Source organism: Heloderma suspectum, chromosome 2 (assembly GCF_057233095.1).
Source record: "Heloderma suspectum isolate Gila_16-S chromosome 2, 16-S_ref, whole genome shotgun sequence".
Classification (NCBI taxonomy): domain Eukaryota; kingdom Metazoa; phylum Chordata; class Lepidosauria; order Squamata; family Helodermatidae; genus Heloderma; species Heloderma suspectum.
This window is the reverse complement of record NC_139459.1, coordinates 342,765,920-342,793,569: the sequence shown is the minus strand read 5'-3', so window position 1 is coordinate 342,793,569 and position 27,650 is coordinate 342,765,920. Positions and strand designations below refer to the sequence as shown.

Below are 27,650 nucleotides of genomic sequence, written 5' to 3'. Positions count from 1 at the left end.
AGATAAGCTTGTAGCAACCAAGCAAAAACGACACGCTGGCTAAGGAATGCAAGCTGAAACGATAAAACTGTAGCGCGGGCGTTGCCCAGCGTCGACTTTGCTTTGAGCACTGAGCTCCTCTGTCGAACAGTTTGCAAACAATAAAATCGAGTTGGACCCAGCCTGAAGTGTGTGACTCTCCTCTTCGGGGCAAATTGGACTAGCCTCCAGGGGGCGAAACTAGCAATTTGTACAACAATCTGGCGAGGCAGTCAGGAGTCCCCCTTGGACCACCCTGGGGTCAGACAACAAGACCGCGAAGGTGCCAGTGGGGTGCGACGGACCGCCTTTGAGGTCTGCCAAGGCACCAGAGAACATGAGTCGGGACACCCGGGAGGTTAAAGGCGTGGTCTCCACTGATTGAGTCAATCAGGCTGAGTGAGTCTGAAGAAACGGCACCAGGGCGTTGGGCGGAGTAAGTATTTGCTTTCCTTGTGTCTTTTGAATGGTCCTTGGGACTTTTGCATTCGGCTTCAAATCTTCAAAGCTTCAAATCTTCAAATTTTCGAATCTTCAAAGATCATGCCTGAATTAGAAAAAAAAAAATTTTTGCGGAGAAGCCACGATTCTTCGAAGATAATGCCTTAATTTTTTTAAAAAAATTCCGAAGCGGGTGATAGCAGGGGGTAAAACTTAGTCTCATTTGAAGGGATAGAACAACCCCCTGCTTAGTGCAGGAAGCCTGATTCCCAGGTGGTCGCCCATCCAACTACTGACTGGGGCTGACCCTGCTTAGCTTCCGAGATCAGACAAGTGCACGCACATGCAGCCCTTTGCTTGTTGCTGAGGAAACATTTAGTGCTGAGGAAGCTATGCGATCAGTAGCCGGAAGACGACATGGTAGGGATGTCAGAGAATTTCGCCACGAATCTCGGGGAGGCCGAATGCCAGCACATTCGGCCCCCCGAAATTGGTGGTAAAACGGTCTGCCCCCCCCCCCCAGGACAGGACTTACCTTGGGCGAATCCTCCTGGCGGCGGCGGCTCCAGTGGCAGTTCAGCGGCAGTGGCTGCGGTGGCCAGTCTTCCGACCGGCTGCTGCCGCTGCCATTTCCACTAAAAAAAAACAAAAAACAAAAAAACGTGATAGGCTACGTAAAGATTTACGTAGCCTATCACGGCTGAGTAAAAAAAAAAAAAAACCTTATTTTTTATTATTTTTATTATCCTTATTTTTATTATCCTTATTTTGGCACGTCTAGTCTACGTAAACATTTACTTAGTCTACGGCGAAAATAAGGGAAATGCAAATAGCGTAGCGTCTACGCTATTTGCGTTCCCCCTATTTTTGCCGTACTCTACGTAAATGTTTACGTAAACTAGACGTGCCAAAATAAGGAACGCAAATGGCGGCACCCATGGGTGCCGCCATTTGCGTACGCGCAGTTTTTGTTTTACTCATCTGTGATAGGCTACGTAAACATTTACGTAGCCTATCACGGCTGACTGCAGGGACGCAAATGGCGGCAGCTACGGCTGCCGCCATTTGCGGCCCGGCCGGCCAGGATTCGTGGGTGGAGGGATGGAGCGCCTCCCTCCCGGCCAGAATTTGGTGGGGGGACAGAGCACCTCCCCCCCGGCCATAATTTGGGGGGGAGGGATGGAGCGCCTCCCCCCGCCAGAATTTCGGGGGGAGGGACGGAGCACCTCCCCCCCACCGTGAATCAAATTTCGTTCAAGGTAAGTGACTTTCGTACATCCCTATGACATGGGGCCTTCGAGCGCTGTGAGCGTGGTGGGCATGGAATCAGCAGAAACAGGAAGAGTTTCTGTTCCTCCAATGAGAACTTCCATCTTTAAGAGCAGGAAAACAGCAGAGCACTCGAGTGTGAACCGAGCTCACGCATTTGATGAAGCACCGTAACGGGGAAAATGGATGAGTGTGGATAATCGTGTTTTAATGCGAGAGCGTTTAACCCGACAGGACACCGGATTTGTTGCGATGGCGGGCGCGATGTAGATCGGCTCATAGCCATAAACTCTTGTTGCTGTAGACTATGTGTTTGTGGTCAGCTCAGTGTATGACAAGCTGAGTTTGATTTGTGACTTCAGCGCTCAAATAAGAGGCTGCATTTCCAAGGCTTTGATTCCATTTACTCTAATGAAGCATACAGATGTAAATTGCTAAAGATTCACAGACTACAAAGGAAACAGCCTTTAAAAAGTTCAAAGAGAAACTACAAAAGTTAGTTTCCGTTTAGAAAAAGGAGGCAGCAAATTCTCTTAACTTGAGAGATGAGAAGATCTCCCCCCTCCTCTTCCATGACACCTCTAAGCCCAGCTGTGCTTCTAAAGCCTGAGAAAGTTCCTGCCCCACGTATTCCAGCTCTTCCTCAAAATCTGAACTGTCTGGACACTCTATATGCCTGACACTCTGTCAAAATTCATGAAGTGTGGAGTTGCTAATGCAAAAATGGTGGCTACAGCCGCCGCCATTTGCGTTCTCTATTTTTGGTTGTCTTAGTCTACGTAAATATTTACGTACACTAAGACGGCGAAAATAAGGGGGAACGCAAATAGCATCCACTACGCTATATGCGTTCCCCCTTAGTTTCGCCATCTTAGTCTACGTAAATATTTACGTAGACTAAGACAACCAAAAATAGGGAATGCAAATGGCGGCGGCCATAGCCACCGCCATTTGCATACGCGTTTTTGTTTTTTTGTTTTTTTAACCCAGACGTGATAGGCTACGTAAGTCTTTACGTAGCCTATCACAAATGGGGGGGGGACTGCAAATGGCAGCGGTGGCGGCGGCCGGTCGGAAGACCATCCGCCGCCAAAGCCGCCGCCGTCCGGAACATCCGCCCCATGTAAGTCTCGTCCCGGGGGGGATCTGCGGGGGATGGGGGGTGGCAGGCCGTTCCGCCACGGAGTTCGGGGGGCCGAATGCACTGGCATTTGGCCTCACCGAGATCCGTGGCGGAATTCTCTGACATCCCTAGTTTATGTTTAAGCAGAATAGAGATGATTCGGTTCTCTATTACGAACACCCATCAACTGCCAGAGACGTCACTTTGTTGTCTGCCTTGATTAAAGAACCGCAAGTAATAGTCAGAGCTCCACAAAAAGAGGGCACTCTCTTTTCAAGGGTTCCTGATGAATTGAACAAAACTGAGTTTTGAAAGTTCAAACTCCAGACTTACACCAAGAGAATGTGTTTTTGTTGTCAACATTCTAGTAGCTAAAACAAACAAAAAAGCATCCTAGGCCTCACTTGCCGTTCAGAAAAAAACCACCAATGCCACAGCTATAATAATATGGGCCATGCAATCTGAAACTGAAGATTTCAACTGCAAGTGGCACAATGTAAGTTTGTTTTAGATTATCTCTTAGCATGTCAAAGTAATTTCTGCACCTTAATAAAGCAAAGGTGTAGAATAAAGTTCTATGATTTAAACAAAACCACAGAAGATGAAATCGCCAAACTACAAGATATGATTAGATAAGAATTATTCAAGAGCAAGTGATCCTTGTTTATGGTTGACTTCCTGGCTCCCTGATTTTGCATAGTTAAACAACTTGTGATTGGTGCAGTTTTGTTATAGTATTATTAATAATAGTTTGCGCCTTTAAGTGTGAAGTCCACTGCTGGACCAAAGAAAGGTATAAATTTTAGAAAAGTCTTTTGAGGGGGGAATTGTGGCAAAAATGTAACATAAAGCTATTGTTTGTGCCTTGAATATAAATTCCAAATACACATGCTAGTAAATTCCAAATACACATGCTAAGGATTGCATTGTATGTTTGGGTTCCCATCTTCAGCTATAGTGGATAAGGCAAAAAATACAGCTATTGTGAGGCAACAAGGGCATTTCCAAGGACAGTAGCTAGAGGCGATGTAAGGAGATTTCCTCAAGGTTAATCCAGTCTCCAGAAAATAAACTACTGAATTTGCATTTCCAGTGTTACATGTCTCACCCAAGTAATGCCACTCATGTAAGCACTTATTTGCAGAAGTTGTTGTTCATCACTTTGAACACTCAGTTTCTGAGTGGAAAGGCAACTCATAGTTTTTTTAAATAAACAATAAAAAAGTAAGTCAGAGGCTGTTTGGGAGCCGACTCTGGGAATAGTCACGATCAGCTCCTTATGTTCTGCAATAGCCCAGACTTCATTTTCCTATCTGACTGCCCACCCCCAAAATGTTCTAGGTGTGTTCTTTAGGGATCTTGATCTTCTAAGAACCATCTTGTCCCTAAAGGGAGAGGTGAAGAAGCAGATAGAGCATCTTCAAGGAACAGTTATTAGTCTTTTCTGTTTCATTGCATTGTATTGGTGCTTATTGTTTTAATAATTTTATGTAAACCGCTTTGTGAGGTCCAACTGAAAAGTACATAAATACCTTAAATAGTCAAGTGTTTATTGTGTCATATGGTGCAATAACTGTCACCAGTATGCAATACTGCAAGTTATTAATTAGGTAACTGTAGAGATTCCAATCTGAACCTGGGAACAACATTCAGGATTAGCAACTCCCAGGTTTATCCTAATTCACTTCACCACATTCTCCTTCCAGAGCTGGTAGCTCTTTTAAGTGAAACCAGATATTAACAGATAGCCTCTTGAGAGTAGGGATGGACGAAAGTCCCTTACCTGTAACCTGTTCTCGAAGCTTGCTTCGCGGTGGGGGGGAGGCGCCCCCCCACACTCGATCCCTCCCCCCCCAAATTCTGGCCAGGGGGGAGGCGCCCTGTCCCCCCCCCGAAATTCTGGCCGGGGGGGAGGCGCCCCGTCCCTCTGGCCGCGAAACCTCCTCTCTGCTGGGACGCAAACAGCGGCGGCTGTAGCCACCACCGTTTGCATCCCTGCAGTTAGCTCAGCCATGATAGGCTACATAAACGTTTACGTAGCCTATCACGGTTTTTTTAAAAAAATAGCCGTGATAGGCTACGTAAATGTTTACGTAGCCTATCACGTTTGTTTGTTTTTGTTTTTTTTTACTTGGAAATGGCAGCGGCGGCAGCCGGTCAGAAGACCGGCTGCCGCAGCCGCCGCTGCCGAACTGTTGCCGCCGCCGCCAGGGACATTCAAGCAAGGTAAGTCCCGTCCGGGGGGGGGGGCGGGGGGATGTCAGAGAATTTCACCACCAATTTTGGGGGGCCGAATGCACTGGCAATCAGCCTCCCCAAGATTCGTGGAGAAATTCTCTGACATCCCTACTTGAGAGTGCGCTGAACACAGCTGGATCCATTTTTCACACCTGGAGATACAAGTCTGCATGATTCATCGACTTGGCAGTATGGAATATGGCTGCGAGTCGCATATAATCCTTTTATTTACTGCTTTAATTCACTGGGTTTGTCTCCTTCTGTTGACTCATACACCTATGTAAACTTATAGTACTCATTAAATGTAGGCAGAGCATAAGGTAGATTGTAAACCAGATTCAAGAGAAGCTTATGCCAAGAAGAAGTTCTGAGATGGAGTGGACTTTACTAATTGATTCGTGAGGCAAATGTGGGGAGTTAGGAAGCAAACATGTCTTGCATTTCCTGTCTCTCCCATTTCTCCATTATGTCCGACGCCACCTTAAGAGGATGTTTGTAATGAGGTTGGGGTGGCGTTATCATGGGAGAAGTGTTTCATCACAAAGGCATTCTACAAAGCAGAGTGTTCTCTTATCAAGCATTCTCTGTCATCCAGAGAGCACTGTACTGTTTCCCTGCAGCACTTGAGACCCAGCACAGTAGCTCTCCACAGAGGCTCACTGCGTCTCTACATGAATCTTATTTCCATCCTTGGTCCATCCTGTAACAATGAATTCAGTCTATCTGCCTGGAAATACTTTCCTTCAAGAAAGGTTTGAATTTGCTGCCTAGTGCCTTCCTTTCTACTTCTGTTACCCGACTTAGTAGGCACAATCTTTCCCCAAATGACATCCTTGAATCCCACCAGGAGCAGCAACACAGCCAAGTGATCTTTCTTTGACTCAAAATATGGCCTCAGAGGTGGTTTCATTTTAGCAGTCATATGATCCAACCAAAATTATATGCTTGAGATAGGGGAACAAAAAAATGTGGTGGGAAGTAGGAGGGGAAAAGAAGGGACCGCCAACATTTGGGGATGGATGAGAATTTAGAAAGAGGTGGTTAAGAAAGGAACACTAAGGGCGCAATCCTATGGCCTCTAGTCAGCAGCTAGACGGCCATAGGATACTTCAGTTTCCGGGAACTGACCTCGGAGCCTGTGCTCTGAGGTCGGTTCCCTGAGAACTGACCTTCCCCTCCTCCTGCGCTGCCTTGCAGGCGGCTTGGAATGGCCCCGCGCTTGGAAGAGAAGTGTGGAGCAGCGAAAATGGGCCGCTTCTGGGAGCGTGCCAGGGCAGGGAAGGTGGAAATGCCAGTACGACACATCTGTGTCGTCCAGCAGCCATTCCCCCGCTCTGCCTTCCCACAGCTAGACAGCCAAAATTGGCTGTCTAGCCGCAAATGCAGGGTGGCTGAAGCACAGAGGGGACGATCCCCTCCGCGCTTCTCCTGCCCTGCATTGGATAGGTGGCTGCCTCCAAACTTGGATAGGTGGTCACCTCCTGGTAGGATTGCTCCCTCCAAGGATCGATGAAAGTAATAGAAATGCAACAAGAATGGAAGGAGAGCAGTACGGTAGAAGGGGAGAAACCGTGGCGACCTAAAAAGTGTCACGTGAAAGTACTAGTTTGTTTAAAGAGGTATTTAGTAATGTTTAGTGTGCTGTAAATATATTGTTAGCAGCCACAGGTAGTTTTAAAATCTGAACCACTTCACAATCAGTGGAATAAAAAATGTAATACTTGATTTTTAAATTTTTATTTTAGTATTATACACATGAGCAGGCCCTTCTAAATGGAGTAAAACAAGCAGCATGAACACACATCCGTTCCCTACCACCTCATTTAATAAACTGAGAATGTTATGACTGTCACATCAGTGTGTTGTTTAAATCTGGGTCCTAAACCAAAATATGTTTTGAAGATTTTTAAAAAATCTACCAGCTATCAACAAAATTATTTGATCTGGTATTCTAACAGTCAAATAGCGAGACTTAGCTCATGCACTTCACTGATGCAGTATATACCGTTAGGGAAGTGTGCAGTGAGAAACTTTAAAAAAAATCAAAGGTAAACATGTTGACCCTAAGAGAAATTCCAAAATCCGTATTAGTGTAGTATCTTTATTCGGCCTGCCAAAATATCATAAAAATTGTGCAAGCTTCCAAGATCTCCAGATTGTTTCATCAGGCAAGATGTTACAAAAAGCAAGGGAGGGGGGGAGAAACTCTCGGGCTACGGAAAGTTGGGAGATGTAGTTTTTTCTTTCTAAGCATGCTTATGATTGCATTCTAAGTGCCATTTAATAAGTACAGCAGGGCAGTATAAGCAAGCAGAGTGTGGAAGTGCAGCTACCTGGATGTTACACCTTAGATCAAGCAGCTTTTCTCCAAGATATGCAAAGAACGGGACCTGGTTTCCCTTACTCTACACATACTCCAAAATGCACCTTCATATATTCCGAAGCTGAATAGCAGTGGTAAAGTCAATGGATTCTGGCGCTAAACACTGGTTTAAACCGAGAATGTCAGAAAAAAAGAAGCACCAAGAAGTGCCTCATTATCAGTTCAGCCACAGAAAACACTGCAGAGGAATAAAGCAAGCAAGCAAGCTGAAACAAGGCAATTAAAAATCATGCCCAGTCCACATAGAACAGAATGAGGAAGAATGGACTGCACCACTTCAACCTGCAAGGGGAAGGAGAAATCACATTTTTCAATCTTTTTCTACGCTGAAAGATCCCTAAAAGTAGAAAACCAGCAGTGCAGGCAAAAAATTGCTGCAGAAACATTTCCCTGATGTGCTGCATTCTATTTGCAGGGAGAAGTGGTTGCTGTCGCTTTTTATGTACGCAACCATCCAAAAGTGGTCGCCCTCCACACCCTGTAAGCTGAAATGGTTCATCCCACCATCCTAAAGCCTCGGCATTCCATCTGCAACCGACGCAACGCCGCCGTCTGAGACGAAGGCTTGCTAATAGGCGCGCCCTAGTTTGAAGGGGCGTGGCCCGGCGTCTGCGCTCTTTCTCGATCTGCGCCTGCGCCTGCGCCGGCTACCCATTTTCTCACTCTGTCTGTGCGTGCGTCCCCCACCTCCCGGTTTTCTATCCTCCGCGCGCCCTAGTCTCGCGCCGCGACCGTTGAAAAGAGCCCCCCCCCGCGCGCGCGTGTCTTGGCAGCCAATCACGTAAGGAGTAAAAAAAGCAAAAGCTGCTCGACGTTGTTTTTCAGGCAGTCGCTGAGGCTTCTCTGCCTAGCAGAGGTTGTGCTAGGTAATTTTAGACTCTGGACTTGATAATCTTTGGAGGGGGCCCTTTAGACGGCCAAGCGCACAGCTGACATGCCTCTTCTCGCTTCCCCGGCACACCGTGCTTCACAGCTGGTTTCACATTCGTGATACGTCAGAGCAAAACAAGCAAAAGAAAAGCTGCTTACCAAAATAAAGGCTCTGAGCGTGTGCAGTTTTGCAATTTAAACTCACTTAAATCTTAGCGCTCTCATGACTACGGGAGTAAAACGGACCTGCTCCTGCTGCCCTGATGCTAAGCACATTGACTTGGGAATATGCATCGTTTTGATGTAGGAAAGGACAATGTGTTTTTGAAGGAAAAATGATAAAATTAGCATCTAACCATGTACATGCTCAGCCAGCTGTGCCCTAACTCTTAAACATTTGAAAACGAAGATCCTGTGGGGAGTAGTGTCAGCTCTACTAGGCCTGCTTGGATCTTACTACTGAGTATGCCTGTGCTGTAAGGCACATAATTATCACCAGCCACTCTCTGGGTGGTCTCTGTGGTGGTCACTGGAAGCTCTGTGTTCAGCCCTGGGGGCCCAGCTCGAGCTGTACCAATGCTGGCCACAATCCTAAATACTTTCTTCCACACACACACACACCCTTTCTCCCATTAAGATGACAGGCCCTTGAGGTGAAAATGGCATTTCTTAAGCCTTGAAGAAAGATAAGGTCAAATTGAATGCCCTGTTTTTTTTTCTTCCGTTTTTTTCTTGTACCTTATAAATGCATTTAGACTTATCACTTTATTCGCAACATGGAATCCACCTAGTGCTTCTCATCTAACTTGGAAGTGGTGCCAGTTTTGCTGGACTTATTTTGGAAGGTCTAGGCAGTTTACAGACCCTTTCCCTGTAAGTTGATAGCTGCAATATGTATGGAGTTTAATTTGAAGTTCAAGAAGTTCAACCCCCCTCCCCCCGATGGAAAGTAAGAACCAATGAAAAGACCTCTGAACACACACACAGTGCATTTCCCACTTCCATGAGTATTCGCAGTTGGAACTTCCAGGTAGGCTTCATTTTGCATTAGAAATTTAGGACTGAACACATAAAGCGCCTTCCTAGTCCAATATATGGAGAGAAAGCACATTAGTTTTCACAACCACTGTGCATGCAATTGGCTGCTTTTTAAAAGCCTAGATAGAACTTGTCAACCCAGGTCACGACAGAGTATGGCAATATTTAATTCAGTTTTTAAAAAAATACTAGGGTGTTAGATTGTAATTTGTGCTTGTGCCAAATGGTTCAGACAAATTGATTCATCATGAAAAAGTGTGTCATAGAAAGTAAGAAGCGGACAGCAAAATCATATGCCATGTTTATTCAGAAGTACTACTGTGTTCAGTGGGATATATACTCCCACAGTGGCTTAGTGGTTAAGATGCTGAACTGCAGACTGGAAGGTCGGCAGGACAACTAGTTCGAGACCCGAGTGCTGCATGACGGAGTGAGCTCCTGTCTTCAGTCCCAGCTTCTGCCAACCTAGCTGTTCGAAAGCAAGAAATTGCAAGTAGATAAATAGGTACCGCCTCGGCGGGAAAGGTAACAGCGTTCCGTGCACCTCGGTGTTCAGTCATGCTGGCCACATGACCACGGAAGCGTCTTCGGACAGCACTGGCTCTTCGGCTTAGAAATGGGGATGAGCACCGCACCCTAGAGTCGGACACGACTGGTTGGGGACACCTTTACCTTTACCTTTTTTAAGTATGCATAGTATTGCAGCTTTATATCCATTTACTTGGATATAAAGCCTCATTGAAATAAATGGATCTTACTACTGAGTATGCCTGTGCTGTAAGGCACATAATACAGTGGCTATTGAATTGGCCCTGAGTTCATAACGGGAGTATGTTCCAACCCAAAATATGTATGAAGGAAGCATAGTGCTACCCACTTGGTATAAGATGCTGCAAATAGAGTGTGGTGGGGGGAGCCAGGGAATTTGAATACCCACATATCTGTGTTGTCTTTCAATATATTCACATATGAAGCTTTAAAAGAGTTCTGTATTTCCTGTGTCTATAATTTGAAAGCAAAATATATTTGGGAATGATATCGTTCCACTTAAAACTGGCTTTCTTCTGCTTTCTATTGTTAAATACCATTCACATGTGTACACAAAAAGCATAGAAGCGACACTCAAATATGCCTTTAAGTTGTCATGACTTTATCACTAAGGATTGGCATGACAGTCCTTAACGTGCTCAAAATGGTTACTGAAGAAAGTGACTGTTTTCCCCCCATAAAGAGGCAAAAGCTATCTTACCTTGAAGCAGAGTATTTGAGGGATGAAGAATTGTAAAACATGTTTTGGGTCTAAGTGTATCTGAAGAGTGTTGGATTGTAAAACTATTACTTTATTATTCAAGGTTAAAAGTGCAGTTTTGCTTATCAATTAATGGCTGATAATTAATGTATAGGGTATAAACACTAGAAAACCTAATATATAGATGTCTAGAAAAGTTTAATAGATTGAAGTAGTAAATTTTGAGTTAGGAGTTATTTTCTCAAAGATATTATTTAAAATTGACTCCTATCTAGACTGAAAGATACCTGTTTAATTTTAAGCCTCTGATGAAGTAATATTTTAGAATCTATATAAATATGATCTGATTCCAGAGTTAGGTAGCTGCCAGACAGTTCAATAAATAAGTCTTGGTAAGCAAATAGACTCAGCAATGCTCTCTTTTGTAATAAGACGCAATGTTTAGGAAAAGTTATCTTACAGTGCTATCCTGTGCATGCTTACTTAGAAGTAAGCTTTACTGAGTTCAATGAGACTTACTCCCATGTCTGATTGATCCCTAGGAGAGCAATCCTATGCCCATTAGACAGTGTCTGGGGCAGCACAGGATAATTCAGTTTCCTGTCTCCGAGCTCAGAAACAGGGCTCTGAGCTCTGAGCCAGGAAACCGCACTCCCCCCCTTCTCCCCATCCCCCCCATAGCCTGTGCAGAGAGAACCACACTGGCTACCTCTCTGTGCTCGGAGAACAGAATGAGAAGACATCCTTGGGGCAGGGAGGACACCAGGGGGACTGCCTTGCGCCATTTCCTTTGGCCACTCTAGCCTCCTTCCCCTCCAACGTGCAGCTGCTAGATGGGCAAAATTGCCTTTCTAGCAGAGATGCAGGGCGGCTGGAGTGTGGAGCCACCGCTTTTCTCCTGACCTACACTGGATACTCAGCATCCTCTGAGTTCAGCAGTTGTCAACTATCTGAATAGGATTGCACACTTAATTGTTTTTAAGTATTTGTATTTTAATGGGAATATCTTTGTATCATGAAAATAAAATATTCCTGTACTATAATTACTGTTAGTATGAAACTAGATTCTCAGGTCCTCACAGGGGGCGCGGTCAGGATGACAAAGGCACTGAGGATGGGAACGGGGTTGCACCGAAGGAGACTGAGCAGATTTGACGGGCGCGAGGGCAAGAATCGCCTGCCGACTGCGACTCCTGCCTCTGCATTTCTGAACTGGAGGGAGAAGAGGGTAAAATGCTTCCCTGCAATGAAGGGAGACACATCTGATACCCACCCCACCAAGCTCAGAAGCAATGTCCTCTGTTGTTTCAGAGCACCCTATTAAGTTCAGTGGGGCTTACTCCCAAGTAAGTGTGCTGAGGGTTGCAGACTTACAGGGTGATCTTACATCTACTCAGAAGTAAGCCCCACTGAGTTCAATGGCGCTTACTCCCACATAAGTGTGCCAAGGGTTGCAGACTTACAGCACAATCTTACATTTTATATCTATTCAGAAGTAAGTCAGAGGTTTCCTGTGGACTGTGAGAAAACAGTACAGCCGATAGGGATGTTAGAGAATTCTACCACGGACTCCAATGAGGCCAGATTCTAAAGAATCCGGCCCCTCAGAGACCGTGGCGGAACGGACCACCCACCTCCGCCACCCCACGAAGTTGCCCCGGAACGGATCCTACCTGCCACCAGCCGGGTCCAGTCCGTCCTCTGCCGTCCTGTGGAAGAAAATGGCGTCCAGCATAGCAGATGCCATTTACGTCCCTTTTCTTTGCTATGATAGGCTACGTAAATAGTTACGTAGCCTATCACAGCAAAGAACAGGGACGCAAATGGCATAGCGGACGCCATTTGCGTCCCTGCTCTTTGCCATAATAGGCTACGTAAATCTTTACGTAGCCTATCATGGCAAAGAGCAGGGATGCAAAAGGCATCTGCTAGACTGGACGCCATTTGGGTCCCAGCGGCCAGAAGTCCGCCAGTGGCTGGAGCCGGCCGGCAGCTCCGCAGACTCGCCGTGGAACGGAATCAGCCAGGGAGGATTCCGAGGGGAAGGGACGGATCGCCACCCCCCATGGACTCCAGGTAAGGGAGTTTCGTACATCCCTAACAGCAGAATTTAAGCTACGAAAACAAGACTCCCCCCCCCGCTCCTTTGTACACATGCCAGGGAGGGAGGATGGCACTCCCTCGGTTCAAACCACATGGCTGCCATGTAAAGAAGCCCTTCCTAATCCCACAAAGAAACTGAAAGCAGGAAGCTCCGGAAAGGATGTGGGTTTTTTGCTTGACACCCAGTAACAGGCAGCCAAAGGGTACTACTGAATACTGAACTGTAAGCAGATAGCTCAATGTAAAAGCATAACAAAATGTCATGTGTCCTTAATGGGAAGAATAAACCCTCAGCATGGTAGCTGTGAGACAGGGGGACTCCAGACTCAGAGATTTAGCATCACTCAGGGCACAATCCTATTGAGATAGTCAGCAGCTTTCGAAGTCGGAGGCTGCCAAGTATCCAATGCAGGGTGGCTGTAGTGTGGTGGCCACCCTGCATTTTTGGATAGACTGGCGATTTTGCTTGTCTAACTTCAGGGAGGGGGAGGGAAGGAAGCCACACTGCGCATAGGAAGCTGCATAACATGGCTTCTGCAGTCTCCTCCCCCCCATCCCCAGGACAGCCCCCTTTTCCCAGTCTCTGTGCTCCATTTCCGAATGCAGAGATATAACTGGCATGGAGAGAACTGCACCAGCTACGAGGGGGAGGGGACAGGGAGTTTGTTCAAGGTTAAGGCTAGACTGCAGTATAGAAGCCAAATTAAATAGTTCCCAGAGGAAAACTCCCCAAATAAGGGCTATTTTGGAGGAGCAGCATTTGTTTGTTTTTTGATTTGGTGTGCAGTGGTAACTGTAGCGCTCTGAAATAAAGAGTAACCATCATTTTCTGTGATTTTTTTGGAATAGAGTGCATTCCTTCAGATAAGGGGATATCTGATCTCTTTATGGGTTCTGTTTTCCCACAGAAAGTGGAGCTGGTATTCACAACTTTCCCACTTGTGAAGAGAGTGGGGGAGGGATATATAGGAGATCTGAATGGTGGTGAAATAATTTGAGAGGCAGAAGCAACATCTTGATTCTGTTCAATAGAGCTAAAATTTCTTTAATCAAATGACAGCCCTAGTAATTGTTTAATTATTTTGATTGATACCCCATCTTTCCAAACAAAAAAGGCACTCAAGCCAGCTAACAATAATAAAAACCAAAATGTTAAAATCAAAACTTTGTTAAAACAATCGTAAAACAAATACATTAAAATATCCACACGCAAAGGTGAGAATTTGGTTCTTTTTCTATGTGGTTCTCCATCTTTGCTTCTCTCTAACATTTTAAACCATTGCTTCTCTTTAGTGTGATGCCAAAGGCCTCAGTGCCGCCACGAAGCTGTCCTGTAAGCATAGGCTACTTTAATGAATCTAACTCTCTGGAGGGGCAGTTACTCAAGCACGCTGCTGAGGGCAAGAGCAAAAATGCCAAGATACTACTCAAAAGAGGTAAAACCAACCTGTTTTAAGTTCAGTATAGATAGCATCTGTCTACAGCTGCCTTTCCTGACAAAATAAGAGGATTGTATGGGGCTGGTTGTGTTAGGTGCAAAATTTAGATTTGCTTCACCATTTGTATTCTGCTCTGGCATTGGAAAGAAATTTGGTCTTAGGTGATATTGATATAGTGCATTCTGGTACATGTAATCTTTACCTTGCATGCCTTCAACAAAACTTCTGGCCATAATTCATAGATAATATATACGTTTTCTTCTTCAGGTGTAGATGTGGACTGCCACAATACAGCTGGACAGACTGGTCTGTATCTGGCTGCCCTACTGGGACATGCCTCTGTAGTCCAGCTGTTTCTGCGCTTTGGTGCCAACCCCAACCAGTGAGTGATACAGAATTCCTTGAGACAGAGGTTAGAAATTTGCTATTCTTGAGATGGGAGGCTCTGGACTCAGAGACAAGCTAAAATAGAAGGACTTTGTATCCATGTCAGGGTTCCTCTTATGACCTGGACGCCCTGAACAACTACGTAAGGATTTCTTGCCTCCTTAAGAGTCCCACCTTCCTTCTTTTATTTTCCCCTTTCCAATAACATGAGGTTTAGGCTCTAGGTGTTAGGTGATTGACACTCTAGACACAGGGCTTAACCACAACAGTTAAAGCAAATCACAACTAAAGGTATTCACACAATAGCGTTGAGTTACAAAAGGCATTAAGAGAAAATAAAAGTTGTAAAATGCAAGTTCCTTTACCTTAGCTGCACTTAGTCCTCTCCAAACTGCTTCTTCCTGCCCCATCTTCAGGCTCTGGTCTCCCTGACTCAGCTGCTGTTACTGGCTCGCTTGTTCTCTTTATATACTCTCCTCCCTCAAAACCGAAAATACTGCTTCAAACCTGGGGAAATGAAACTGAAACTTAACTGGGGAAATGAAACTACTCCTCTGAGGGATGCCCCCTCCCAACAAAAAATCCAGGCCTCTAAGCCTGACGTTTTCCCTTTTTCTCTGTAGGCCTCAAACCTTCACAATCCAGTTGCAACATACATACATATATACACACACACACACATATACACACACACACATATATACACACCTTCAGGCTTGTACATGTATTGATTTTTTAGGAGTCATGCTACCATTCACACTTTCCTCAGTTCCGCAGTCTGTTGATAGGAAATGGAGAGGGGACAGCTTGTTGCACTAAGTGGGCTAGCTTTGATGGTGGTGTGTGTGTGTGTGGAGCCTATTTGCCCCTTTAACCAAACAGAAAACATCCAGGAGGGAGACAGTAGCAGACCTGATAGCACTAGGGATGGTGGAGAATTCCGCCATGGACTCCAATGAGGCCGGATTCTTTAGAATCTTTAGAATCCAGCCGCAGAGTCCGTGGCGGAATGGACCACTCTCCTCCTCCACCCCTCGAAATTCTTCCCGGACGGACCCTACCTGCCACCGGCCAGGTCCAGGTCTGTCCGCTGCCCCGGTCTGCGGACGCAAATGGCGTCTGGTGTAGTGGACTCCATTTGCGTCCCTGCTTTTGCCGTGATAGGCTAAGTGAATATTTACGTAGCCTATCACGGCAAAGGGCAGGGACACAAATGGCGTCCGCTACACCATTTGCGTCCCTGCTGTTTTCGTGATAGGCTATGTAAATATTTACGTAGCCTATCATGGCAAAGGCAGGGACGCAAATGGCGTCCGCTACACTGGACGCCATTTGTGTCCACAAACCAGCAGCGGACGGAAGTCCGCCGCAGAGCGGAACCAGCCAGGGAGGATTCCAGGGGGAGGGATGGATTGCCTCCCACTCCCCTGCGGACCCTGCAGCGGGCTGGTGAGTGGGGTTCATACACCCCTAGATAGCACCCTTCAAATACCTGAAGGCCGAAGAAGACGGCAGAGACTTGTTCCTGCTGTCCCAGAGGGCAGGAATAGATCTACTGGACTTAAGTTACAGGGGGGTAGATTTCAGCTGAACATTAGGAGGAACTTGTTGATGGGAAAAGCAGTTTGACAAGGGAACAATTATGTAAAGGCATGGTGGGCTCTTCCTCACTGGAGCTCTTCAAGCAAAGTCTGGACATCTGTTGGGGATGCTTGTACTCTGGATTTTCTGCATTAAGCATGGAATTGGACTAGGTGGCCTACACAACCTCTTCCAACTCTATGAATGAAATAAAACTAAGAGAGAGACATGATTTTTTCTTTTAAAGGGGTACATCTGTGCTCAAATAGTGTAGCAGAGAAGTTGACATCCTGGAAAGTACTCAATAGAAATGAAAAACAAGTTAAACTTTAAAGGGCTAAAAATGGCTTGGGCTTGGGAAGTTGGGTGTTGTCATTTTAAAGGGACACTGTGAAATACGTGTACATGACAGTTGTACAACCATGCTACAAGAACTTAATAGCATTGTTCACATTAGGCAAAGAAAGAAGCAATTTATTTCACCAGCAACTTCCAGTTGCAATTCTGAATCAATTCCAGCAACAATAGCATGACCTGGAGGGAAAACTGTATATCCCTAGCAAGTAGTGTGCCAGCATCACTCCTAAAATGAAATGTCTGTATAAACCCTAAACTAGCAGTTTCAGATCAGTAAATATCAGAACTGATGCCCCTTAAGGGAAAAAGACGTTTAATCATTGTCAGACCCTGAATCTGTTTACATCTCCAGGCAAAAAAGCCTTGTCTTTCAATGTAAAATACAGTCCATACAGTTTTACAATGTAAAATACAGTTCATACAGAGTACAACTTCCTGCCCTCTTAATTGAACACTGTAAAAGGAACTTAGATTGGGAAGAAGATAACCCAACATGGGAAGTTGCCAACAAGCCCAAACTGCTCTCACACCAGTCCTTGTTGGATCAGCTGGGACCTATGTGCATGGCCAAATTCTGCCAAAACAGCACTTTTTAGTTCTGCTAAAACTAATTCCCCAAATTAGAGCTGTCTGAACCTCAGCTGATCCCTATCGTTTGTATTCTAACACCTCTTCTTTCTCCTTTTTCTCCCTGAAGCCGTTGTTATGACGGTAGCACCCCAGTCCATGCAGCTGCTTTCTCTGGCCACCAAAGACTTCTTGGCAGCATCCTACAAGCTAGGGGTGACTTAAGATTCCATGATCAAAAGGGACGGACCCCTAAAGACTGGGCCCAGCAAGCTCGGAGTGATCAGAATCCTGAGGTACCAACTTCATCAGATCGATATGGATTATCTGTAGAGCAGCCTCGTAAATAAACCTACAAAAGTTACTAGCCTGCTGGGGCTGGCAGTGGAGGGATGTTCTGTCCTTCCTCCAACAGCCCTGCTCACTTGCCTGCATGCAGTTCCTTGTTGCGTATGGTTACTAGGTGAATGCATAAACACAAGGCTCCTATAGAGTGATGTGATGTGGTATTGTCTAGTTCTTCTCTCTTTCTTTTACCTCCAGGTCATGGACTTCATACAGCAGTGCTGTGGCCAGATGGCTATGCTGGTGCAGCATGGAGACCAGTCACTCTACTCAAAAGCTGTAGCAGCATCTCCACGCAGTCTGCATTCCTCTTTCTCATCGCTCTTTTCTGCCTCCTGGTAAGTATCCACATGCTGTCTGTCTTTTGCAGGCTGCAAGAACCCCTGTGTATTGCTCTAGCTTGACAAAGTCCTGCTAAGACAGAATGCTGAACAATAAAAAGCATATAAGCTGGCTAATGTGCAGTTTGGGAAATTACAGGCCTCCTCATATAATACTCCCAGTAAGCATACACTTTTTATTTTTGTTTGCATCCACCATTAAGACAAGAAGAGCAATCTGTCAAGATGGTACACAGTGGAAACTGTAATGCCACAAGTCATCAGCTTGCGGAAGCTTCTATAAAAATGGAACTTTGAAAAACTTCAAGAACAAAATTTACAGTCTTGTTTTTCTTCCACTGAAGCTGCAGTAAAGAGTGGCATCCTGGGATTCATCATATCATATGCAATATACAACTTGAAACAAAATTGTACAGGCAGGGGCTATAGTAGAAGACAGCATTCTTCTCTAATTATATTTCAGAGCAGTGCATAGTATAGTGGAGTTGCAGGTATGTAGCCGCATGTCCCTTTACTCATGTCCCTTTACTCATTGTGTGATGCTCTGTTTTGTTCTTTGGCTGAAATCCAAGCCCATTTTTTCTCCTGTGGTTTCATAGAAGTCATTGGGATTGCAAATGGATCATATGTTGCAGTTTTTATTCAAATCAGCAAGGAGAAACTGCCAGCAAAGAGAACATATCAGCAAACTGCAATGGTCCATCATCTTCTCTTAAATTGAAAGTGTGGGAAAATGTGTCTCAAGAGGGTTTTTCCACTCCTCTTGTTACAGGTATCTGGGCAGCCCCAGTATGTTTGGAAGCACTAGGGAGCCAGCTATTGGATATGGACAAGTAAGACAGCGTCTCTCAAGGGTGTTGTTCAGCGTGGCAAGGGGCATAGTCTTTCAGCTCATAACTCATTCCTTTTTTTTTTTAGCTCTGCCCAAGCAGATATCAGCAGCCAGGGGTGGCTGCCTTCACATTCATTGCAGACAGCAATGAGCTGATCAGAGGCCGTGGAGAACCAGACTGGAGTTACCAGAATGGACCATACACACTCATGAGGAAGTAAAACAATAAGAATGGTCTGAGCTGATCAATCCTGTGTGGCCTGTCCTTTCCCACTTCGCATCTCTGATAGAATTATGATAGATCTTACTTCAGAATAGGGGTGTATGAATTACTTACCCTGTTCCGGTCCGGGGCATCTGCGGGAGGGGGGGTTGGGGGAGGCGATCCGTCCCTCCCCCCGGAATCCTCCCCGGCCAGCTTCGCTCTGCGGCGAGTCTGCGGAGCCACCAGCTGGGCCCACCCGCAGCTGGACTTCCGTCCACTGCCGGGCTGCGGCCACAAATGGTGGCCACAGTAGCAGCTGCCATTTACATCCCTGTGTTAGCTGTGATAGGCTACGTATATATTTACGTAGCCTATCACGGCAAAGAGCAGGGAATGCAAATGGCAGCTGCTGCACCATTTGCGTCCCTGCTCTTTTCATGATAGGCTATGTAAATATATACGTAGCCTATCACGGCTAACACAGGGACGCAAATGGTGGTTGCAGACTGGGGCAGCCATTCGCGGCTGCAGACCAGGGGCAGCAGATGGACCGGATGGCCGACACCAGGTAGGGTCCTTCCCAGGACAATTTTGCGGGATGGCAGGGGGGATTGCTCCGTTCTGCCATGGACTCCAGGGGGCTGGATTCTAAAGAATCCAGCCTCACTGGAGTCCGTGGCACAATTCTCTAACATCCCTACTTCAGAATAAGCTGCAAGACCCACTTCAAGGGAAACAGGTCTTCACAGTGAAGGTTTCACATCAACCTGCACCCTATGACTAGTAATGAACCTTAATCCTGAAGCAGGGACATAATCCACCATCCTTGCACCCAATATATATGTTTCACCTCTCTGATATCATGCACTCCCTTTTCCATTCTCAAGCATACAGCTCTTTTATTCATTTACCCAAACATTTTAAGTCCTACCTGTACCTTTCCACTTTTTAAAAATTCATTTTTATTCCATCTTTCCTTGCAAAAGTTTACAGGCAGCATATGTGGCTCCATTTTATCTTACAACAACCCTGTGAGGTATGTTTGGCTGGGACAAAGTGAGTGGCCCAGAATGACCTAGTAAACTTCATAGCTGAGTGTAGTGTCACAGACCAGCAACGCCCTGTTCTGCGAGTGGAAGAGAAAACAGACCAAGTAGTGTCCCATACTGCTTTCCTGTGGAGTTTTCCCCTGCCATCAGAAGAAAGTTTTTATTTCTCTGGCTGCCTCCACCAAATCAGCCTTAAAACTTTCTGGATTGTATCTAATGTTGGTCTTATTTAGAGTAGACCCTTTGAAATGAGTGGGACTTAAGTTAGTCATGACTAACTTAAGTCCCACCCAGTCATTTCAGTGGACATACTCTAGGACTAATGTTGGATACAACCCTCTGGGTCTCAGGTTACTACTTTAGGTAGTACAGAAGAGAGACCACCAAGTTTCAAACAGCTAAGTATAACATTTTACTGAAGAAAAATGTTAATAGGAAAAAAAATTAAAATCTAAACGTTTCATACACACAAAATGATATATGAGCAATAGGATAATAAAACAAGCAGGGATAAATTCATCCAGATAACCACAATAGACTGTGTCCCTGTTTTATCCAGGTTCCTTGTCCAAGCAATATCTTACTGTCATTGGTCCAGCTCTCTCAGTCAGTTCTCTGGTTCCAGTGACTCTGATGCTTTCTTTCCTCTAAGTCTCTGGCCTTCCTTCCTTCTCTCTCCACCCCCTCCTCTTCCTTCCTTCCTTCCTTCCTTCCTTCCTTCCTTCCTTCCTTCCTTCCGTCCGTCTGTCCGTCCGTCTGTCTGTCTGTCTGTCTGTCTGTGGCTTATATTTTAAAAAATTATTTTTTCTCACCCCAGCTCCAACCAATCATAAGGGTAGTTTCTTGTTCATTTCTGCCAACTAAGTTCCTGTTTTCTGAGTTAAAACTTTCCCCTCTCTCTTCCTCTGACCTTCTGTTGAACTTTATAATCTCCTGCTCCTCTGAACACAACTTCCTGACTTCTGCATTCTAGTTAAACATTTGACCTCTAAACTATTAATCTTTTGGCTGAAACTGACTAGCACGCGCGTACACACAAAGATTTAGGCCCACAATATCCTACAAAACTAAATACAAAAAGAAACCGTATTTTTCCTTCACTGTTAGTATTCAGCTTTTATTGGAGGTTTTAAAGTTATTGATTACTGGTCTTTATTGTGCCCATTTATACTCCAGTGTATGGTAAAATATGGCCTGGCTGCTGCTCCACCATCACCCATCTACCTACATACCTATCACTTGGAGCCACACACACACACGCCACTGCGTCTGAAGAAGGTTGATATTAAGTCCTGCGTAATAGCCATTGATTGGAAGGGGGAAGGTTTGTTATGAAGACTAATGCCAAGTAATGAGATTGGGCAGTGTTAATCAGAATTTGGTAACTGTACTTTGTAGAGAAAAAATTATGTTATGACAATTATTGGACTAATTGGTGTTCAAACGTATTCTGCAAGCTTTCATGTTGCACAGAATTTTCAAGAAACCGGGGGAGGAGGAGAGAGAAAAAGGCACAGGGAAATGAGGTGAATTCACAGCAATAGTGAAAGTGAAGATAGAGAAAGTGATGGTAGTAGTGGTGAACTGCAGATTAATTGAGCTGTTTTACCATTATAACTCCTCATTTCACAATATTGTGATAAGAGTATCTGGGATCCAACCCCCAATTCTAACTCCTTTGCCCCTGGTTCCAGCTTGCTATGGAATGGGCAGCTTGTCACTGTACGAAGCTTAAAGCCAGAAGTGCATCCCAACTGCAGTAAAACGCGTGGCACCATGGACTTGCTCTTAGCTGAACAAGAATACTGCAGGTAATGCCAGCTGGCAGGTTTTAGGAATCCCTTTGATCTTGGAGGGATACGGCCTGTTTATCAGGGAGTTCATCCAAGTGCCTGACCTCCATGTTTCTTATAGCCAGCTCCAGCATCCCCATCTACTGCTTCTCTTGGCTGTGAGTCCATCCCTGGATCTGCAAAATCTCCAGCTTGTCTTTGAGAGAGTAGAGATGTGTTCCCTTTACTATGCCTTGCACTGTGAGGTAAGCAGAACAGTCAGGGGAGTGAGGCTCCTTCCTTCACTTTCCAAGCTCACCCCTCTCTGTCTTACCCTCACTGCAGAATTCTAGCTCCCCGGCTCCCTCAACAACTCTGCGTCTGCTGCGGCAGATCTCTGAAGCGCTCTTGTTTCTGCACATTCGGGGTTATATCCACCGGGCTGTGACCTCCCATGCAGTTCAGCTGGTGAGACCTGGACTCGCCAAGCTCAGCAACCTTGAGTACATGCAGCAGAGGTTGGTTAAAGCAACTGTAATCTTCAGGAGACTCTCATAGGGTTCCTCAGGAAACTTGACTGAGTGGCTTCTGTTTCAGGACAGAGAAAGTCAGTTTGACCTGGCCTATCCCACCACCCCAACCTCTCTACAACTGGCTACCCTTGGAAGTCATTAGAGAGCGCTCAGCCTCAGTGAATTCTGACCTCTACAGCTTCTGCACAGTGATCCAGGAGATCTTTACAGGTTGGTTTCTGGCTAGAGTAGGCAGGATTGGCCTTGCCAAAGGACCCATTGCTTGTCCATAAGTTCCCAGGGCAATTTTGTTGTTGAAAAGGAATGCAGTGGCCTGTGAATGTATTAGCGGAAGTGAAGTAGGCAAAACTTTAAAATAATTTTATCTATGGAAATACCATGTTTAGGCTTTAGCATCCGGTTTTGAGGCCTGCATTATTTAAGAAGATATTTTGAAAGGGTGCAAATATAAGCTATAAGGATAACTTCAGGACAAAAAAATCAAGAAGAAGCTTGCAGAGAGGTGTAGCCTTTTTGGAGGATGGAAGAGGTGATTTGATAATAGACTTTAATGAAGTGGTGAGAGGGAGAATTAGATAGAGAAGTCTTTTACTAGCTGAAGGTATAAAAAGTAGCAAAGAATAGACATAAGACCTATTCTATGTAACCTACTAATTTTAAACATCAAGGCTGATAAGCCCTTAGGAAGCATGTATATCCTCAGAAACTTGTATACCCACAGAAAACGTGCAGTTTGTATGCCAGGAAAGGTGAAGAAATGGGCAACCAATATGATGAAAGGATTGGAGCTCCACCCCTATGGGAAAAAGCTAAAGGGTTTGGGGCTGTATAGCTTAGGACAAAGATAACTGATGGATATTATAGAGCTTTATAAATTATGCATGGCGTGAAGAGTGTGGATGCTGGATAGAGATAAGTTTTTCTTCCGCTCTCCTAATACTCAAACTTTGGGACATCCAGTGAAATTGGCAGCAGGTTCAGCACAGCCAGAAGAAAGTACGTCTTCACACAATGCATAATGTGGGATTCAATGCCACAAGATGTAGTCATGGCCATTAGCTCCAGGTGGCTTTAGAATAGAATGAGACTAGACAGAGTGGAGGACAGGAAGGCCTGGCGTGCTATGGTCCATGGGGACACGAAGAGTTGGACACGACTTAACTACTGAACAACAACAACAGACAAATCTGAGGCAAGGTCTGTCAGCAGGTTTTTAAGCCATGATAGCTAAATGGATCTCTCGGTTGGTATTCCTCTAAATGCTAGTTCCTGGGGTGGGAGTGTTTTTTTTGTATTCAACCTGTGGGGCTCTGATTAGCCACAGAGGAAGCAAGCTATTGGACTAGATGAACCCTTGGTCTGATCCAGCAGAGCTTTTATGTTTTTACTTCCTTCTTGCCATAGAAAAGCCTTCCTTCACACCACGGCAACAGTTAAGGTTAGTGATTTGTCATTCAGACATAGACATAGAATCATAGGGTTGGAAGGGGCCTACAAGACCATTGAGTCCAACCCCCTGCTCATTGCAGGAAGCCTGATTCCCAGGCAGTCTCCCATCCAAGTACTAACTAGGGCTGACCCTGCTTAGCTTCCGAGATCAGATGAGATCAGGCACATCCAGCATTCGTTGTGTGGGGCGAGGAAAGGAAGTGTGCTCACTTCCCTCAGCCAAACCAACCCAGACATTCTCCATCCTTGGTCAGGGCTAATGATGTACATTGACCTCTGGTGCTGACATTTCCCAGGAGGCAGAGAAAAGTATGCATGTGTCTTCAACAGCTGGAGCAAGTTTAGAGGAGAAGTGCAGAGGTCATTTCGACCCCTTTAATATTTTTCTGCAAGGATAGATAGTCTCTATTATTGGATACCCTTCTTAATGATAGCCAAGCCAGTGAATTTTATGTAATAATATCCAGGGGAAATACACTGCCTTGGACCAAAAAAGAGAGCACGGGGGAGACTAGACTCAATGGGTCTGCCTAACCTTCTGAAGACCCTACATGTTAAGCAATGTGTATTTTTCCAGGTGAAGTTCCTTGGGAAGGATCAGATGGTCTCACTGTGAAGGAGAAGATGGAGGCAGGACAATCTCTCTTGGTTGATGCCCGTGTCCCTCAGCCTTTTTTTGAGGTGGTCAAAGGCGGTATAGCCTTGAAGGAACGTGACCGGAGGGGCACTTTCACAGACTTACGCTATGTGTTGCGGGCAACCGAACAGGTGAGGAGTTCAGCTGGATGGAACTTTGAGCCGATCCAGCCTAACTTTCCATGTCACCTTAAGTAAACCTGGCCATCCCCATCTACCATGCCAAAAAACATGGCACCAGCCAGCAGGAGCTGAGCTCAAGTCACACCAGGCTTGCAGAAGACTTCTCATCACATGCAGTGCCTCAAACTTTTATCTAGGAATAAAAACGCTATTTCTGTAGATCTGCTGAACTTTTATCAGGCATACAGTGTATGATTTTCCCTTCCCAGGATGCCCCAGGGGGCCCTCCTCTGCTTTCATCAACAACATCCTCTCCCAAGAAGCTCTGTATGTGGGCAGGACAGACTGAGTCGGATGAATCATCTCTCCCAATCATTCCTGAAGGTCAGTTTGATGGCAAATCGTAGGCGTAGCAGGTGCAAAATGGCAATGCTTCATGGAGTCAGATATGGATACAGGAAAAAGATAAATTCTGAGGAAAAGTGGATAGAATGTTCAGTTTGAGAATTCAGGTTCAAACCCCCAGCAACTAATTTATTTATTTATTTATTGTATTTTATCCCGCTCCTCAGCCAAAAAAGGCTCCCGGAGTGGCTTACAATCAATGAACAAAGAAGACAGTCCCTGCCTGCAGGCTTACAATCTAAAAAAGACACAACACACAAGGAAAAGGCGATGGGGAGGGGAGAAAAAAGAATTAGGTAGAATGTCAGCAGGGCTGGTGGGATGGCCCTGTTCCCCCCTCTGATCTCCCAAAGGAAGGGCAGTCCAACTGGAGCAGGCCCTTATGTTCTCTTTGCCTGCTCCCTCGCTCCTTCTTCTTCCCCACACGACCATGCAGGCAGTTAGCCCGGGGGGGGGGGGGGAGTCCAACTGGAGCAGGCCCTGATGTTCCCTATGAATCTAAAGCTCTGTTAAGCAAGTTACTGTCACTCCTAAGTTAATATGAGATAGGAATTGCAAAAACACTTTGTGACATTAAGAAGTATTTTGGTAATAATGATTAATAATAATAATCGAAGGAAGAAGAAAATGTAAGATGGAAGGTTCAAGTGGTCAGCTGATTAGAAGGAGAATGGGAGATGTGGAAGAACTATAATGTGATGGGGGGCTGGAGCTATAGGGTGCTTCCAGAAGGAGGGCTCCTCATTATACATCTAAAGGCTTTGTGCACCTATTCTGTCTTTTCCTCCATAATGTGTTAGGCGGGCGGGGTTAAGAAAAAAGACAGAGGAAGTGGTGGGAAAACGCAGGAGGGTCACAAATGGAAGATATTGTCTGGACCCCTGTAAAATTCCTTGTTTGAGGCAGGCTGATTGAAGCAGGATAAAAGCCTCGTCTGAAAGTACCCATAGTACAACTATAGGAAAGAAGAAATGGAGACATGAGAAAGTGCTCAGAGTGCTCATAGGCAATATGTTCCTACCTTGTCTATATTCTTGTTCTCCAGAGTCACCATACTTCGAGGTGGACTCCAGTGGCAGGAGTGCAGAACAAAGCACACCCAGTGTACAGCCTGAGAGCCAGACAACCAGGCAGGCACAGGTAACAGATGACCAAGGCAAGATGGTGCTAAAATGTGGTGCAAATTTTAGAAGCATCAAGAACTTTTCCCTGAGCATCATAAGAGTCTTGTTGCTGTAGTAGGTGGGATGGGAAATGGGGGGGGGGATCTCCCAGGAGCAAGAACTACACTTGGGGTTCATTTGCCTAGCCCTGCTTATGGAATACATGGTAGGAGTAACTTGTGCCAGGATATTTCGTCCACTGTGATCTTCATTTTTGTATCAAGCCTGATCAGGGCAATTCTCTTTCCCCCTCCTTCCCCTAGTTTAGTTAGCTAGGATAGGGAAAGAGTCAGCAGAATGGTTTGTTCGAACATCCTTGTTGGCAATTTGTTTTCTTTGGTTTCTGTGCAGTCTTTACCAAGAAAGAAACCAAATGCACAGTTACAAGATGGGGGTACGTAGCTCAACAACACTACAAGTGAGAAGGATCTTAGAATTGTTGTAGATCACAAGCTGAATATGAGCCAACAATGTGTTGTGGCTGCAAAAAAGGCAAATACTATTTTGGGCTGCATTAATAGAAGCATAGCTTCCAATCCCAGGAAGTACTAATTCCCCTCTACTCAGCACTGGTTAGGCCTCATCTGGAGTACTGTGTCCAGTTCTGGGCACCACACTTTAAGAAGGATGCAGATAAGCTGGAGAGGGTTCAGAGGAGGGCAACAAAGATGATCAGGGGACTGGAAACAAAGAGAGACTGAAAGAACTGGGCATGTTTTGTCTTGAGAAGAGAAGACTGAGGGGAGATATGATAGCGCTCTTCAAGTACTTGAAAGGTTGTCCCAGAGAGGAAGGCCAAGGATCTCTTCTCGATCATCCCAGAGTGCAGGACATGGAATCATGGGCTCAAGTTACAGGAAGCCAGATTCCGGCTGAACATCAGGAAAAACCTCCTGACTGTTAGAGCAATACGACAATGGAACCAATGACCTAGGGAGGGAGTGGGCTCTCCCACAGTGGAGGCATTCAAGACGAGGCTGGACAGCCATCTGTCGGGGATGCTCTGACTTGGATTCCTGCATTGAGCAGGTTTGTTGGACTTGATGGTCTTGTAGGCACCTTCCAACCCTACTATTCTATGATTCTGTGATTTAATCTTCTGCCTTGTAGCATCTGCTAACAGTATTGTGGAGGTTCCTTTCCCACCTCATCAGCACAGAGGAGTCCACGGCAGGAATGGCCAGATGCATCTGCGAAGAGGGGCATAGTTCACTGGCCATTTCTGGCAAGGAAGCACAGATATCCCTGTATATAATCTTTAAATACTGGTAGTTTTATTGTGTAGATCACTTTCATTTTGTTTGTAGCGCTTGTTGTATTTGTATTTGTTTTTATTGTTGTATTACTATTTTCAATTTTCATTAACTGGAGAGTAGGGATTCTTCCCATGAATACAGGACTACAGTCAAAGTTCATTTGCATAGCCCTATATATATATGAAACAAGTAGGAGGAGTAATCCGAATCAGGTTATGCTCCATCTACTGATGGACATGAACTTTCACTGTGTTCAATGTTCTTTCTTATAGGAAGATGGTGCTCAACAGGCAAGTATCCCTTGCAAAACCTCTCTGGAACAGCACCAGAGATCAAATTCCGACAGCACATTGGAGCCAGGGAGCAGTGGTGAAGAAGAGTCAGCCGAGTCTGACAAGAGCTTAGTGTCTATTGACATGGTATGGTTCTGTCATGCCTCAAGCCCTTCAGTCATGATCCACAACCCCCTAAATCCAAA

General features: G+C 45.4%; 1 protein-coding gene across 9 annotated transcripts in view; it reads left to right on the top strand.

Annotated features, from left to right (window-relative positions):
* The window catches only part of LOC146355284 (inactive serine/threonine-protein kinase TEX14-like), a 42,785-nt gene continuing 15,135 nt past the window's right edge, over positions 1-27,650 (top strand). Inside the window, exons 1-15 of one of the 9 annotated variants that reach the window (XM_084832536.1) lie at positions 56-454; positions 14,026-14,168; positions 14,439-14,553; positions 17,194-17,359; positions 17,607-17,746; positions 18,522-18,582; positions 18,668-18,798; positions 21,530-21,646; positions 21,750-21,873; positions 21,953-22,125; positions 22,205-22,350; positions 24,167-24,357; positions 24,618-24,732; positions 25,799-25,893; positions 27,445-27,591. In XM_084832536.1, the coding sequence (XP_084688662.1) occupies positions 14,030-14,168; positions 14,439-14,553; positions 17,194-17,359; positions 17,607-17,746; positions 18,522-18,582; positions 18,668-18,798; positions 21,530-21,646; positions 21,750-21,873; positions 21,953-22,125; positions 22,205-22,350; positions 24,167-24,357; positions 24,618-24,732; positions 25,799-25,893; positions 27,445-27,591 (1,860 nt within the window). In that variant the 5' untranslated portion in view covers positions 56-454; positions 14,026-14,029. Of the gene's footprint in view, positions 455-8,008; positions 9,373-14,025; positions 14,169-14,438; positions 14,584-17,193; positions 17,360-17,606; positions 17,747-18,521; positions 18,583-18,667; positions 18,799-21,529; positions 21,647-21,749; positions 21,874-21,952; positions 22,126-22,204; positions 22,351-24,166; positions 24,358-24,617; positions 24,733-25,798; positions 25,894-27,444; positions 27,592-27,650 lie in introns of those variants that run through there. The other 8 variants (XM_084832535.1, XM_084832534.1, XM_084832538.1 and 5 more) reach the window with 8 other exon arrangements.